The sequence below is a fragment of the Myotis nattereri genome (assembly GCF_964212035.1).
Source record: "Myotis nattereri genome assembly, chromosome: 8".
Taxonomy (NCBI): domain Eukaryota; kingdom Metazoa; phylum Chordata; class Mammalia; order Chiroptera; family Vespertilionidae; genus Myotis; species Myotis nattereri.
Genome location: NC_138083.1, coordinates 55,983,532 through 56,001,162, shown reverse-complemented (window position 1 = coordinate 56,001,162; position 17,631 = coordinate 55,983,532). Strand labels below are relative to the sequence as shown.

Below are 17,631 nucleotides of genomic sequence, written 5' to 3'. Positions count from 1 at the left end.
TTGGGTTGTTTATAGTTTTTCACTATTTCAGCCAGTGCTATTACACATATACAAGAGTATCTCTGGAAATAGAATTGTTGGAGCAGAGATTATGTACATTTTCAATTTTACTAAATAATTCTAAATTTTTTCTAAGGTGGTTATATTAACACTTCTGTCAGCAATGTATGTGTTTTAGTTGCAAATATTTGATATGGTCATGCTTCTTTTAAAATGTTTTATTTTAGATCTACAGAAAAGTCACAAAAATGATATAAGAGATACAAAAATGTAATTAAGAAACCATTTCCATTTATAATAGCATGAACAAGAATAAAATACTTAAGGAAATATCTGACAAAAGAACTGTTAACTACACTTTGAAAACCAGAAAACATTGTTGAAAAAAAACTAAAGAAGATCTAAATAAATGGAAAGATACCCTATGTTCATGAATTGAAGACTAATTAATATTTTATGATAGCAGTAGTCCCCAAATTGGTCTATAGATTCTATGCATTTTCTATCAAAAGCCCAACTGGCTACTTTGCAGAAATTGACAAGCTGGTCCTAAAATTCATATGGAAATTGATGGGACCCTGAATACCCAGAAAAGTATTGAAAAAGAAGAGCAAAGTTGTAAGACTTTCATTTCCCCATTTCAAAACTTAATACAAAATTATGGTAATCACAGTAGTGTGGTACCAGCATAAGAATAGACATATAGATCAATGGGATAAAACTGAGAAAGTCCAGAAATAAACCCTCCTACTTATGATCAACTGAATTTCAACCATGGTGCCAAGAACATTCAATTGGGAAAGAATAACCTTTTCAAAAAATAGTGCTGGGACAACTGGATATCCATATGCAAAGGAATGAAGTTGACTCCATACCTCACAAACGAAAAGTAACTGAAAATAGGTCAAAGACCTAATGTAAGAGCTAAAACTATAAAATTCTTAGAAGAAAGTTTGGTATAAATCTTTGTGATTTTAGATTAAGCAATGGTTTCTTATATATAACTCCAAAGCACAAACAATAAAAAACTGGACACCATTGAAATTAAAAATATTTGAAAGGATACTATCAAGAAAGTGAAAAGAGAATATAGAAAATGGGAGAAATTATTTCTGAATCATATCTCTGATAAGGGACTTACATGTACAATAGCTAAAGTCTCATTATAATTCAATAATAAAAAGACATACAGCCTAATTAAGATAATGGGTAAAGAATCTGAAGTTACTTATCCAAAAATGACATACAGATGGCCAATAAACACATGAAAAGATGCTCAGCATTATTAGCCAATGGGAGAAATGGAAATCAAAATCACAATGAAATACTACTTCACACCTGTCAGAATTATCCATCTTCTCCGCCATAAGCTTCATTAGATTAAAATCTTTGGCCTGTTGTCCTCTATATTTCTAGGCCTAGCACAATACCTGCTACAGACTAGATGCTAAGTCACTATTGAATGCTGGATAAGTTTTAAAAGCAATTCGCTTTTTAAAAAATCAGAATGCCTGCAAAATTAAATGTTTGCTTGCTTTTGGAAATACAACATTTGACTACACTTGGGTGAAAACTGAAAACAATCTCTGAGGAAAGTCTTCTAATGAAAAATGTTTGAAAGCAAAATTACCTCTGTTCACCTTTTCTTTTTCTTTTTTTAATTAAATCTTTATTGTTCAGATTATTACAGTTGTTCCTCTTTTTTCCCCCCAGAACTCCCCTCCACCGGGTTCCTACCCCCCCCCCTCCGCCCTCACCGCCCCCTTTGTGCTCATCCATAGGTGCACATTTTTGTTCAGTCTCTTCCTGCATCCCCCACACCCCTTTCCCCCCCAAGAATAGTCAGTCCACTCCCTTTCTATGCCCCTGATTCTATTATAATCACCAGTTCATTCTGTTCATCAGATTATTTATTCACTTGATTTTTAGATTCACTTGTTGATAGATGTGTATTTGTTGTTCATAATTTGTATCTTTACCTTTTTCTTCTTCCTCCTCTTCTTAAAGGATACCTTTCAGCATTTCATATAATACTGGTTTGGTGGTGATGAACTCCTTTAACTTTTCCTTATCTGTGAAGCTCCTTATCTGACCTTCAATTCTGAATGATAGCTTTGCTGGATAAAGTAATCTTGGTTGTAGGTTCTTGGCATTCATCACTTTGAATATTTCTTGCCACTCCCTTCTGGCCTGCAAAGTTTCTGTTGAGAAATCAGCTGACAGTCTTATGGGTACTCCCTTGTAGGTAACTGACTGTCTTTCTCTTGCTGCTTTTAAGATTCTCTCTTTGTCTTTTGCTCTTGGCATTTTAATTATGATGTGTCTTGGTGTGGTCCTCTTTGGATTCCTTTTGTTTGGGGTTCTCTGCGCTTCCTGGACTTGTAAGTCTATTTCTTTGACCAGGTAGGGTAAGTTTTCTGTCATTATTTCTTCAAATAGGTTTTCAATATCTTGCTCTCTCTCTCCCTTCTTCTGGCACCCCTATAATTCGGATGTTTGGTATGCTTGAAGCTGTCCCAGAGGCTCCTTACGCTATCTTCGCATTTTTGGATTCTTTTTTCATTTTGCTTTTCCGGTTGGGTGTTTTTTGCTTCTTCGCATTTCAAATCTTTGACTTGATTCTTGCAATCCTCTGGTCTGCTGTTGGAACGCTGCATAATATCCTTTATTTCAGTCAGTGTATGCTTAATATCTAGTTGGTCCTTTTTCATAACTTCAAGGGTCTCACTAGATTTCTTGAGGGTCTCACTACATTTATCGGCGGTCTCACCAGACTTGTTGAGGGTCTTACTAAATTTATGGGCGGTTTCTAGTAAGTTCTTGAAAAACCTTAAAAGTGTGGTTTTGAACTCTATATCCAGTATTTTGCTTTCCTCCATTTCTGTCATTTGTGTCCTGTTTCTTTGTCTACGCATTTTTTATGCTTCCCTGTGTTGATAGAGTGGCTTTCTGTGCTAGGTGTCCTATAGGGCCCAGTGGTTCAGTCTCCCCAATTACCTGAGGTGGACACTCTTGGTGCATCCCCTTGTGGGCTTTGTGCACAGTCTTGTTGTAGTTAAGCCTTGATTGTTGTCAGTATCACTGGGAGGAATTGACCTCCAGGCCAATTGGCTGTGAGAATCAGCTGTGTCTACAGTAGGAGAACTTCTGTGCTGGAGATACCCCTCCGGGGCAAGACTTGCTTCAGTGGGGCTTTGGTGCTCACTGAGTCTGCCCCCTGCGTGTGTCCTTTATGGATCTGAGGAGCTGCAATCTGGATGGTCCCACTCTGACCACCAGGCACACTGGCTCCTGGATCTCTAAGGAGGTGCTAATCTAGCCTCTGCCTGAGGCTACCCAGCATGAGCTCAGCTGTGAAGCAATGCAAGTTGCCCTGGGGCCTTGGGCCAACTGCAAGTTTGTTAGGTAATTTTCAGATTGCAAAGGGCCAGGCCTTTCATATCAAAAGCCGGCGCACAGCTTGGGCAGGGCGGGGGTCCCAGGGGATCAACAGGGCGGAGCAAGCAGCTATGGCTGCCGTCAGAGGCCCCACTTCTCAGTGTCCTGACAATCGCTGCAAGCACCTCCGAGAGAAAGCTGCCCTCGAGTTCTGACCGATGCCAGACAGTCCAGTTTCTCCTGTTTGAGTCTGGGTCCCCAGAGACTCTCCCGGAACTGGAGCTCAGAGCTTGAGACTCCCTACCGATTGAAAAAGACAACCGTGTCCTCAGCCGCCAGCCCTCTCCGTGCGCGCCTTCTTACCTCTGTACTTTACTTCTGTACCGCTCCTCCTCTGAGTCTCGGTATGCTTTTCTCTTTCCTTCTAGTTGTAGAATTTCCACTCAGCCAGCCTTCCTGTGGTTCTGGATGATGTCCGTTCTGTCTTTTAGTTGTATTCTTGAAGTGGTTGTGCTAAGCAGCAATCTCCGGTGTTTACCTATGCCGCCATCTTGGTTTTAGTCCACCTTTTCTTATGGAACAAATTTTTCATGTGGAAACACCTTTGTCCTAATTCTAAAAAATACCAGTTAGAACTATTTATATTATAACATCTAGCTGTTAATTGCACATGGTTGTTAATTAAGCTGGCTTTATATTAAAAGAAAAGTGAGCTAAATAAAACTAAGTCAACAATTAATTCAAGTCTCTTTGTTTTATTTTTTAAATTATATTCTTAATTTTTTTCACACAGTTGAGGCTAGAAGGTGAGACTGATACTAGATTCTAAATAGATACCCTTCAGCTCCTGAGGGCTGGTCCTCAAGGACCACATCTAACCCCCAAATGTGGCATATCTACCCCCAAATCAACCTTCTGATTCCTTCTCCTGCTTGTAGGGCCATGGGCTTGAGTCACCAGGCTCTCATCTCAGAGGGCTTCCCTTGCCCTCCATGCAGCTAAGTGTCTGGGGGGTGGAGGGTTGTGTGCCCTTATTTTGTTTGTGTTTTTCCCCAAGCTCTATTGAGCTATAATTGACAAATAACATTGTGTAAATTTAAGGTGTACATTGTGATGATTTGATACATGTTTTTTTAAATATATATTTATCACACTAAGATTAGTTAACACATCCTTCTTCTCATATAGTTACCACTTTGTCTCTTCATTTTAAAGGAGGATTCGGTGTTTTAATTAATTATACCAAGAACAGTTTCGTGTGCTTAAAACTATTTTAGATGTTTACATGTAGAAGTAATTTTATTATAGACAGAAATAGTGATACAGTACTGAAGTTTCATTAAGTTCTAACATTTTGAGAATATATTAATAGGGGGTAATTTAGTTCATTTTATTAATTTGGTACATAATTTTGCATTTTTTGTGGGATTCCCATACTCTAGATACTGTGCAGAATGTCACTGTATAAAAATGAGTAAAATACTAAATTAAAAAGCTCATAATCTACTTGTGGTATCTTTATTTTTTTTTAATTTTAATTAAATCTATATTGTTCAGATTATTACATTTGTTCCTCTTTTTTTCCCCCCCATAACTCCCCTCCTCCCAGTTCCCGCCCCACCCTCCGCCCTCACTCCCCACCCACTGTCCTCATCCATAGGTGCACGATGTTTGTCCAATCTCTTCCCGCATCTCCCACACCCCTTTTCCCCCCAAGAATAGTCAGTCCATTCCCTTTCTATGTCCCTGATTCTATTATAATCAACAGTTCATTCTGTTCATCAGATTATTTATTCACTTGATTCTTAGATTCACTTGTTGATAGATGCATATTTGTTGTTCATAATTTGTATCTTTACCTTTTTCATCCTCTTCCTCTTCGTAAAGGATACCTTTCAGCATTTCGTATAATCCTGGTTTGGTGGTGATGAACTCCTTTAGCTTTTCCTTATCTGTGAAGCTCCTTATCTGACCTTCAATTCTGAATGATAGCTTTGCTGGATAAAGTAATCTTGGTTGTAGGTTCTTGGTATTCATCACTTTGAATATTTCTTGCCACTCCCTTCTGGCCTGCAAAGTTTCTGTTGAGAAATCAGCTGACAGTCGTATGGGTATTCCCTTGTAGGTAACTGAGTTTCTTTCTCTTGCTGTTTTTAAGATTCTCTCTTTATCTTTTGCTCTTGGCATTTTAATTATGATGTGTCTTGGTGTGGTCCTCTTTGGATTCCTTTTGTTTGGGGTTCTCTGCGCTTCTTGGACCTGTAAGTCCATTTCTTTCACCAGGTGGGGGAAGTTTTCTGTCATTATTTCTTCAAATAGGTTTTCAATATCTTGGTCTCTCTCATCTTCTGGCACCCCTATAATTCTGATGTTGGTACGCTTGAAGCTGTCCCAGAGGCTCCTTACACTATCCTCGCATTTTTGGATTCTTTTTTCATTTTGCTTTTCCGGTTGGGTGTTTTTTGCTTATTCGCATTTCAAATCATTGACTTGATTCTTGCGCTCCTCTGGTCTGCTGTCGGGAGTCTGTATAATATCGGTTATTTCAGTCCGTGTATGCTTAATTTCTAGTTGGTTCCCCAATATAAGATCGAGGGTCTCATTAGTTTTCTTGTAGATCTCATTAAGTTTATCGGAGGCTTCTAAACAGTTCTTGAGAGACCTTAAAAGTGTGGTTCTGAACTCTATATCTTCCATTGACAATTTTGTCCTGTTTCTTTGTCTCCGCATTTTGTTATGCTTCCTTGGTGCACCCCCTAGTGGTCTTTGTGCGCAGTCTTATAGTTAAACCTTGATTGTTGTAGCTAATTCCAGGGAGGGTTTGACCTCCAGGCCAAGTGGCTATGAGAATCAGCTGTGTCAGCAGTGAGAGAACTTCTTTCCTCTAAGGAGGTGCTAATCTAGCCTTTGCCTGAGGCTATCCGGCAAATGCCTTTGTGCAGGGCTTGGGCGGGGCGGGTCGCACAGGATCAACAGGGTGGGCCGGAGAGAGCAGTTATGGCGGCTCTCAGTCCTGTCCCCAGGGGCTCTGCCTCTCTGAGTCCCAGCAACGGCTGCAAACCTCGGAGAGAAAGCTGCACTCGCTCTGACCGAAGCCAGACAGTCCCGCTTCTCCCGTTTGAGTCTGGGTCCCTAAAGACTCGCCCGGATCTGGAGCTCAGAGTCTGCGACTCCCTCCCGATTGAAAACGCCAACCGCGCCCTCCGCCGCCAGCCCGCTCCGCACACTCCGCACCTCAGAATTTGACTTCAGCACTGCGCCTCCTCTGAGTGTCCGTATGCGTTTCTCTTTCCTCCTAGTTGTAGGACTTCCACTCAGCCAGCGTTCCTGTGGTTCTGGGTGATGTCCCTTCCGTTTTTTGGTTTCACTTTTGAAGTAGTTGTTCAAAGCAGCAAACTCCGGCGTTAACCTATGCTACCATCTTGGTTCTCTGTTACTTGTGGTATCTTTAGACCTCACATGTTATTTATTTTTTTTCTTACGTATGTTTTGTTGCTAAATTTGGGGTAAGGAAGACTTATGATATTAAGTTGGCCACGAGCTGTAACCCAAAGTTTTACTTTTTTGAGTGACCGGTAGCAGCTTTTAGCAGCAGCCCCTCATATTTAAATAGACAGAGGCTCCTGCATTAAACTGCTTCTATGTAATGTATTAGATCGTTTCCTGCTGTCATTTGTGGGAGGAGTGGGAGTTGGTGTGTGGGGTGTGGTATTCTCAAGAAAAGAAAAAATGATATGTCCATCTCAAAATTGTGGAGGGGAATATGAAAAAAAAAAAGAAAAAATATCGGTTCTGCAAACCTCTCTATGTGATTAGTACCCAGTATATAAGTTGACACTGAACTTAAGTTTACCTCATTGATATATAACTCTTTTCTTCTTGGCAGGTGTCCTTGTAGACTTGGGTCTGGAGGAAAATGGGACGGCTTATCAGAGAGCAGAGAAGTATGTTGTTCGTCTAGACAATGAGATTCAAGCCAAGTTTGAAGTTTTCATGAGAAGAGTGAGACAGAACCCGTACACACTCTTTGTGCTAGTTCATGACAACTGTCATGTGGAACTAACGAGGTGATTGCTTCAGAGTGAGCAAATGTAATATTCCTTCTACAGCAGCAGTAGTTATGTAATAAATTATTTAAAAGGTGATGATTTGAAAACCCAGGGACCCTAGTATTTGGCATCTTCTTATGTACAACTTATTCCTACCCTTTCCTTGCTCTTTCAACTTTTCTTATCACTTTATTTTAAATGTACTGTGGGCGAATTTACAAATTTCTATTAAAAATACCATCTTAAGAGCATTGTGGAACTTGACTGCTTCAGAGAAAACGTGACAACAAGGAGGTTGAGGTTAATGAGCTCCCAGAAGGGCCATGTGCTTTCCTTCTCACCACCATTCCTCCTCCCAGTTCTTTTCCTGTTTTCTTTTTGCCTTCTCTTCTGTTCCTGCCTCTCCTACTGTTTCTCTTTTTCTTTGCCTTTCTCTTTTCCCTCTTACCATTAACAGCAGTAGAGATGCCACTTTAATGATCTAAGAGCAGATCTGAGACCTTCCACAATTTATCAGTTTAAACAAGAAAATAGCCTCTCTTTGGGTGGGCTTATTAATGGAAGAACAGTAAATGTGACAGTAAAAGGTGGGGCCAACTTTCAGTAATGATCTGGTACAGAGTATCTTTGCTCCTATGGATTAATAAGGCAAATAATTTAAAGGGGTTAAATAGACCTCAAGCACTAAATACCATTAAATGTTTATAGATTTTCTGTTCTTCAGGACACAATGAGATTAAGAATCTGGAAGTGTTTTTGGTCTGTGCTAAAAATGCCAGAATTGCAAAAGTGCTTTTTCAGAAGCCAGAATGTATTTGGCACTCCACAATATAAAATTTAGAGCCATATATAGGTATAAGTAATCTTATATATCTTACTAGGTCTAGGAGAGAGAGGGCGGGGGAGTATGCAGGAGGGAGGGAATGAAGAAGGAAAAAGGAAAGGAATTTTGCCCACATCCTATTTTGTTACCTCTAGTGTTCTATAAGCAGAAATAGATCGCTGACCTTATTTATATACCTAGTATTTGAAACTGGGGTAATAGTTCTGAGAATTATTGGGCCTCTCTGCATTTAATTCCCTAGATTTCCAGGGCAACCTGGTAATCCAAATTGTACACAACTGAAATGATTCAGAGATACGAAAATGTTGGCCATGGGGCAGAGGGGTAAGAGGAGCCCTCCCTACAGTCCAGCAAACCGATTTTCAACCTTTTTCATCTCATGGCACACATAAACTAATTACTAAAACTCTGCAGCACCTCAGAAATATTTTTTTGCTGATCTGACAAAAAGAATAGGTATAATTTTGATTCATTCACCCTGAATGACTATTGTTGTGTAGGCTGTTGTCATTTTTTTACTTGACAATCTAAAGGAAAAGAAGTCAGTGCCCCTGACTAAATAGTCAGGTATTGCATGTTTTTAAATTCTTGTGGCACACTGGTTGAAAATCGCTGGTCTAGCAACTCTGAGGGAGGAAGGAGAGTGGTATTAACACCCTGGGAACCCCTGCAGCTTTGAGGCGACTCTAGGGAATACAGACCATTGGACAGTGATAAGAAACATGTTTTGGTGGAAAAACTCCCTCATTCAGGTGAGCTTTCAAACTAAAGTGATCCCTCTCCACTGTGGATTTAGATATCCTTGGCTTGGATAACTGAGTTTACACATTGAGGTATATAGACCAGGAGCAAACTGAAAAAAGGAAGAAAAAAAAATCCCTGAAACCTTTGTGAAAGGGGTAAGAAGGAGTACACTTTTTGCTCTTCCAAATCAATTGTTTGTTGCTTCTACTCCTACTCCCAATTAAAATGAAGAAAAAAAAGGAGCTAAAAAGTTACCTCCATTTTGATGTCAGCTTCTGCATCTAATCAGTCTGATTAGGATGTTTTAATATGACTTTCAATATCTTTACAGTGTCATTTCGGGTTCTTTGTCACATGGTGAACCTAGCCATGGATTGGCTGATAGAGTCATTAATTGCAGAGAAGTTCTAGAAGCTTTTAACCTCTTGGTGCTCCAGGTTAGCTCCTTCCCATACACTCTACAGACCCAACAGTCACGAATCAGCTCCAGCAATGAAGTTCACTGGATACAGCTGGACAGCACGGTGAGTCTCCGCCAATACATGTTCTTAGTTCCCCAGGGCCGAATCTTGTAACAAAATATGGTCATGGGTTTGTAAAATACAGCACAAGAATTCAAGAAGCTGACTAACATAATGCTTTATCTTCTAATAATTATAGTTATCATAACATTAAAATAGAGAATAGTGTCCTACATAAATTTGATTAGGTGGGTTTTTTTAGGTTATCATCAGATACAAAATTATCCATCCTAGATCATTTGTCCCCCCGAAAAATTATGTAATCTGACACTGTCATCAATATTATGGGTTGTCTTTGTGCCTTTAACTGATTCATTTCAATCTGACACCTGGAAATTTTATTGTCCTGTTGGGTGGCATCTCTGCCATGTTTCTGTCTTGCTCATCTGTATCACTGTTTAGTTACCCTCATGCTCCCCCACCAATTGGATTTTTCCTTTTCATGAGTTCTCACAGATTTCTGGTTGAAACTGAGGATGATGCATTGAGATTAATGTTTTAAGAAGAACCATCTCAACACTGTACATACCCAGGTCTTGATATTTTATGGCATCAATCCCAAAGACCTACAAGCTGTATGCTTAATATACTATCAATGAAAATAAATAAGAGTTTTATTTTTGAAAATAAAGATTAGCCGTTAAGCTTGGATCCTTTGTATTGAAATATTGACATATTGGATATTACAGTTAAGCAAGCTCAGGCCATGGAATCACACTGGCATCAACAGTCGCTCCCTTCTGAGAACTGTCCCAATGTGTTCACTATCACATACGGTTGCTTTGTGTTTTTGCTTTGTTGGTCTCTTCTCCACCCAAGCTCTGTCCGTTGAAAGGTAGGCAAGTTACGGGCAAGAGGCAACCACAGTTCCTTTGTCTCTAAAATGTAGGGCACGCCTATTGGCTACCTAAGAAGTTGCCCTGACACCGAATGGATTGCCAGTAGAACTGATGAAAGGAAAAATAGTTTTTTAATCCAACAGATAGTTCTCCTATTAAGTGTTACATTTCAATATATTGTTGGGCAGGGGAGAGAACTACTCTAATTTACCTTGTTGGTTCAGCCTCTTCCAGAGAGATCACACCAGTGATAGGAAGAAAGACGCAGCCTTTTACTAGTATCTTCTCCTGAATGAAGTAATAAGAGAAACAGGCTCAAATTAATTTTTCTTAAAAGCCACTCCTATGGGTTTTGGTTAATTTTTAGGTTTAATAATGGTATTGTGGTTGTATTTTAAAGGGGTCTTATCTTAGAGATACCTAGTTAAATATTTATGGATTAAAGATATAATATACCCAGGATTATATTCAAAATAATTGAGAAATGGGAGTTATTATACTCTAAAGTTTAAAAAAAATCATTCCTATGAAATTGAGATCAACATGGAGAAAATGTAGAAATATTGAATCTAATTTATAGCTACAACTTTATACATTTAGGGAAGAAGCTCCTAACAATTAACTGTCTTTAGTTCTCCTAAAGCCAATGTCCTAAAGAGGGAATGTCAGAGAAAAGCAAAGAAATTCAACTCAAAAATATTATCAAGCACAATATGGGCTTGGTAGACCTTTCCAACAATACACAGAGTTCATGATTTATAGGAGAAGGCAAAATATATATCAAAGTCACTATTGTCCAAAGGAGAATAACACAGACAGAGAAAACAGATTGGCGGTTGCCAGAGGCAGGGGTTGTGGGGTAGGCAGAATGAGTGAAGGGAGTCAAAAAGTACACACCTCCAGTTATAACATAAACAAGTCCCAAGATGTAATGTACAGCATGGTGACCATAGTTAACAATACTGTATGGCATATTTGAAAGTTGCTAAGAAAATAGATCTTAGCCCTTACTGGTTTGGCTTAGTGGATAGAGCGTTGGCCTGTGGACTCAAGGGTCCCAGGTTCGATTCCGGTCGAGGGCATGTGCCTTGGTTGTGGGCACATACCCAGTGGGGAGTGTGCAGGAGGCAGCTGATCGATGTTTCTCTCTCATCGATGTTTCTAACTCTCTATCCCTCTCCCTTCCTCTCTGTAAAAAAAATCAATAAAATATATTTTAAAAAGGAAAATAGATCTTAAAAGTTCTTAGCACAAGAAAAAAACTGTAATTATGTGTGGTGATGGCTGTTAACCTGAAACTAATGTAATGTTATAGGTCCATTATATCTCCATTTTTTGTATAATTTTTATTTGTCATAAAACTAAAACAAAGTAGAATAAGATAATTTCAAAACACCAAATTATTTAGGAGTTGAAAGGAGGTAGAAATCCCATCCATTGGGGAACCCCAGGAAAGGAGACATGGAGGAGACAGCACTGGGGATAGGCCCTGAAACTGAGAAAGGATAGACCAGGCGCTCGCGGCAGCAGACAGCTTGGGCAGGCCACGGAGGAGAAAACATCGGCATTTTTCGGAGATATAATTGACATATAACATTATATTAGTTTCAGGTGCACAACATAATGAGTCGGTATTTGTATATACTGTTTTGTGAAATGATCGCCATAGTAAGTCTAGTTGACATCCATCACCACAACCCCCACCATATGTATGTATGTACATATACACATATCTGTATATATAGGAATATTATTCAGCCATGAAAAAAGAGAGACATACTGCCATTTGCAACAACATGGATGGACTTTGAGGGCATTGCACTAAGTGAAATAAGTTAGAGAAAGACAAATAGTGTCTTGTATCACCTATATGTGGAATCTAAAATAAATTTTAAAAAGGTCAAAACTGTAAAAACAGAGTCGAATAGTGCTTGCCAGGGGCTGGGAGGGGGAACAGGGAGAGGTTGGTAAAAGGACACAAACTTTTAGCCATATCAGATGAATAAGGTCTGAGAAACTAATGTGTCACATGATGATTATACTTGAGAGTCATCTGTAGATTTTCTTTAGAAGAAATGTCTATTCTATTCATTTTTTAATTGGATTGGTATTTTTTTCAGTATTGAGTTGTGTGGGTTCTTTATATTTCTTGAATATAAAGAACCCACACACCGGATGTATGATTTGCAAATATTTTCTTTCATTTCATAGGTTGCCTTTTCATTTTGTTGCTGGTTTCCTTTGCTGTGCAAAACTTTTTAGTTTGCTGTAGTCCCACTTGTTTATTCACATTTTGTAACCTTCCAGGAAATAACCTATTACACAGTTTCCCCCGCTAAAACACAAGACCCATTGTGCCCTGTCCTCACTGGGTTTTGCTCTGTATTTTGAACCAGGAGGACATGAGCTGCGAGGAAAAGCTGTACTTTGGCCTGAATGAGTACAGTAAGTCTCTGCAGTGGGGGATCACAAGCCCACTTCTGAGGTGCGATGAGACTTTTGAAAAAATGGTGAACACTCTCCTGGAGAGGTAAATGAAAGTCTTCAACCTTTTCTTCAGCTGAACTTGCATGTCTAAAATAGCCAGAAGTCCTGTGTCAATGTCACCGAGAGTTTGGTGGAGCCCAGGCTGGGTGGTTGACAAGTGGCAGCAGAATAAAAATAGCCTTTCCTTAGATGACCTTCTACTCATGTGGGTTTTCTATGATCATCCGAGACCCACAAAGGAAACTAGCGACTCGAAGTGGGACTTAGAACCACTTTCCATGCCCTGAATCGTCTCCCAAGCATGCTTCATTGCTCGGGCAGAAAGGGATCTACTTACTAAAGACCATTCCTCTGAGGTCTGGCCTCTCCCACCATACCCCCCACATCTCCCCCTTTTTCTCCTCTGTCCACCATAGGAAGTACCCTTAGATGACCTGGTAAAAACTAAACTTTACTACGAGACATTTGGAGTGTAGACTGGAGAAAATTAAGGAGCAGTCAGATCATTTAAGTGAGTTCAGTTCCTTCTGCACGTTCTCCAGCCCCTGACCTTGGGAATTAAGGACATGACTCTTCTGACTCTTCTGTCTTCTTTTTATTCCTCAATTCCAGATCAAACTCTGTAAGAGTAAAGGGCTTTCCTATTTTTTGCCTCTATGATCTTGAATCATGGGCTCAAAGAGTAGGTAGAGGCATTAGAATTTGCCTAACCTAATACAGGTCCCTCCTTGCCCTCCACAATACTCTCTCTGATCATCCAATGACAGGGGTAAGTGGCTCTGTCTGACGAGCACACTGTAAATTTCAGTAGCTCTAGTTCTTAACATTTGCTTCAGTTTGGTCACAAGCCATCTATGTAACAACCTGCCTCATAATGGTGCTAAGAAAAAAAGAAAGAGAAATGAAAATGAGGACAGGTGGATGCATCCTATCCAGCAAGTTAAAATGCCATGTCAGGAAAAGGAGCAGGCCTGGAGTAGGATTTTATATGTTTGCAGCTGTTGGATTTGAGAAGACTTAACTGACACTGTGACATTAATCCTTTCACAGCAAATGTGATCTTAGACTTCCAAAATCAGCCCATGAGCTTCCCCTGCAAGTGTTTCTCACCCACCCTTTACATCTGCCAGCTTGAAATATATCTTTCCTTCTGGTAACATCATTCAGAGTTTCATAACTGGTATTTTAGTAGATGATCCCATCAATGTATCCTATATAATAAAAGGGTAATATGCAAATTGACCATCACTCCAACACACAAGATGGCCACCCCCATGTGGTCAAAGATGGCTGCCACAAGACGGCCAGCAGGGGAGGGCAGTTGTGGTCAACCAGGCCAGCAGGGGAGAGCAGTTAGGGGTGACCAGGCTGGCAGAGGAGGGCAGTTAGGGGTGACCGGGCTGGCCGGGGAGGGCAGTTGGGGGGAACCAGGCCTGTAGGGGAGGGCAGTTGGGGGTGACCAAGCCAGCAGGGGAGGGCAGTTAGGGGTGACCAGGCCTGCAGGGGAGGGCAGTTGGGAGGGACCGGGCCTGCAGGGGAGGGCAGTTGGGAGGGACCAGGCCTGCAGGGGAGGGCAGTTGGGGGTGACCAGGCTGGCAGGGGAAGGCAGTTAGAGGCGACCAGGCAATCAGGCAGGCAGGCAGGCGAGCAGTTGGGAGCCAGCATTCCTGGATTGTGAGAGGGGTCCCAGATTGGAGAGGGTGCAGGCTGGGCTGAGGGACACACACCCTCTCCCCCTGTGCATGAATTTTGTGCACTGGGCCTCTAGTATTACAATATTGGTAATACAAAACTACAATTGCAGTTTAATGTAAACATTAACAGATTAGAAAAACTATTCACTTCTATGTTCATGCTTCTTTCAGAATGTGAAATGCTTGCATGTCAAAGTTACCATTTGTTCTAACTTTGGCTTTCCTACATGGCCCAGCAGAAAACATGAAGCTTCAAACATGGATCATCTGTGCTTACTTCTTCCACCCAGTTGCCCCAAGCTAAAAATTGCTATAATGTATTGACTACTTGAGGGGATTGGCCCAGGATTGATTGAACTGAACGATTTCCTCTCTTTTCCCCAAACTACTAAATCCTTACAATATAAGAAGATATTTTCAGAGACCTGAGTGGAATCTAGTCCCAGCTGTGTCTCTGACCAGTTGGATGATCTTGGGCAAGTAGCTGAATTTCTCTTGGCCCCTTAACTCCTCCTTCTGTGAGAAGGTGGAATGGTCACAGCCCAGGGCATCTATGATGCTTTCCAACTCTAAAGTACTTCAAAACACACAATTCATTTGATCATCCTAGTTGGTATTTGACCCTGGACTTGTCTGTAGAAGGCCAGTGAACCACTTGTTTTTCTTTAAATAGAATTATAAAGTGGGACAAAGGTGAAATCCTTCATTGGCCTCCCAGCTGCTAGCCAGCTACATGTGCCACCAGCGGGCAACCAGAAAGAAAGTTCACAGGCTCACCCTCATTTTGCCTGCACCTACTTTCTTGACCAGCATCTCTTCCTGCCTGCAAGTGGGTCCTCTTTGCCCATTTATACTCATTTTATCAGCAGACCTGGCTTTCTGAGGTCTAGCACATAAATGAGAGATTTATTTTCTGCCTGCTCTGAACTTGTAAAAACTTCCAATTTTAGTAAAGTGATCTTTTTACCAGGCAGTCTAGGCAGGAGGTGGGGTGAGGTGGTGATGAGGTAATTAAAGGGCAATTGAATGAAGCCAGGAAACTGCTCCTTCCCAGGTTCCCTGCTCCTTCCCAGGTTCCCTTGACTGAGCCGGCTTAAGTGACAGGAGGCTGCACCACTAGGGGGTGCTGTTTCTCCAGTCAGCTCCAAGTGTTCTCCAGCACCAAGGCACATTTTATGGAAAGATTCATACTGCTATCTGTGGGGCTAGCCTCGAATTAGTGATAATAATTACTTTTTTTATGTCTGATATGCTACAGACATGATATTTCATGTCTCAGTTTCCTTTAATAGAATCATAAGGTTCGGAAATAAGCTGACAACATTCTCAGTGCTGCCACTGATCACTAACCCCTTCCCACCACGGTTGGTCTGGGTTCCAACCACATGGACCTTACTGTCCCAGTAAGTCCTGGGCCAAGTACTAGCTCCCTGTGCTCTGTTGAAGGTACCCCAGGCTGCACAGCATGGTCGTCCGCTGCTACCTTCTCATCCAGCAGTACTCAGAAGCTCTGATGGCTCTCACCACCATGGCCTCCCTCCGTGACCACAGCACACCAGAAACACTCAGCATTATGGATGACCTCATCAGCTCCCCAGGAAAAACAAAGAGTGGGAGGGGACACATGCTCATTATCAGGGTGCCCTCCGTGCAGCTGGCGATGCTGGCCAAGGAGAGGCTGCAGGAAGTGCGCGACAAGCTGGGCCTGCAGTACCGCTTTGAGATCATCCTTGGGAACCCTGCCTCTGAAGTCAGCGTTGCAACTCACTTTGTGGCACGATTAAAGGTTAGCACTGGGCAGACATTTCTCCTTCGAAATTCCGTTTGTTTCTGTTTTCTAGAAATCCCACATAGGTAGCCTGAGTTTCACAGGGTTTTGCACACGTGTCAATCTGATCTTCCTGACACTGTTAAGGCTAAACTAAAAGGATATGTTCACTTTCCTAACTGGAGCCAGTTTATTAAGTTTCTGTTAAGCTCCCCCACTTTTTAGCATGTGCATGCAGTTGGTCTTCCATGCTCTCCAACTGCAGGTGCAAAAATGAGATGACCCAATTTGACCCCATGTTTATTGACCTTGTCTGAGATGCATCTAGCCCACGGCCATCTGTTTTCTCAGAAATAAAAAGGTAAGTTGTTCTCTCCGGCCTCTGTGGGGTACACCTTTAAATAAGTATCATGGATTCACTAATTCTTTTCTGTCTACCTAGCCTGTCAGCTCATGTCTAGAGTCGGTAAAGTATTGTTTTATCTTCAATACTCATGTAGAACTGTTCCCTGCCCTCTTGCATGTGGATTCTTTAACAGTTTGTTGTTTCTTCGAACTTGTTTTGACGCTCAGCCCCAAGGCTTGGGTTGGAGGGAGACTCTCCGAGCATCCTGCACAGGGACTTGGTGCATGAGCAAGCCCACTCCCTCTGCACGGCCAGGGATGCCTGCTTTTCCTAAGCACCTGCTGTTAGGCATGGGGAGTGTGGGAGAATTCCTAAATCAACTAACTCCCTACCTTGTGCCCTGCTCACGTTTTTCATAATCTGGAGTGTCCTAGCCATGTAAAAGCATTTAATAAAATACCTGCATACGTATCAGTATGGCACAGAGCTAGGTGTTGTATGTCTGACTTACACTGACATGGTGTCTGCACCCTGCACTAACTATGGAACTAAACCGAGTTTACACAAATCTGCTTTGGCACATCTCTTATGAAAAGAATCACATCCTCTTGGGGGATTTGCATGGTCACCCTGGACTGCAGTTTCCTGTCTGCAAATGAGAGTTGGACTGTGGGATCTCTAAGGACTCTAATCTTGGGATCATTATTTAGTATTCATGAAGCATTCTGCAAATATAAACTTTTTTATTATATTCTATCAGCCAACCCAATTGAATAAACCAAAATGCAAACACAGTATCTTGTATTAGCTTAATAAATGACAGGAACAAATCTAAAAATAGGAACTCCTATATTTAGTGGAAATTGCAACATTTCTGTTATATACAAATATGTTCACCAATTTAAATTATAGTTGTGGACCACATTCCAGCAGAATTCCTAGGGTGACTAGCAAAGAAGAG

The 17,631-nt window shown here is 41.1% G+C and overlaps 1 protein-coding gene across 1 annotated transcript in view; it reads left to right on the top strand.

Annotated features, from left to right (window-relative positions):
* GREB1L (GREB1 like retinoic acid receptor coactivator) overlaps positions 1 to 17,631 on the top strand; it is a gene marked incomplete at its 5' end in the record, with an annotated part of 112,031 nt that overhangs the window by 65,583 nt on the left and 28,817 nt on the right. The window contains 4 exons of the mRNA XM_081097470.1: positions 7,265 to 7,445; positions 9,347 to 9,539; positions 12,772 to 12,905; positions 16,003 to 16,342. Coding sequence (XP_080953596.1) covers positions 7,265 to 7,445; positions 9,347 to 9,539; positions 12,772 to 12,905; positions 16,003 to 16,342 — 848 coding nt within the window. The remainder of the gene's footprint in view (positions 1 to 7,264; positions 7,446 to 9,346; positions 9,540 to 12,771; positions 12,906 to 16,002; positions 16,343 to 17,631) is intronic.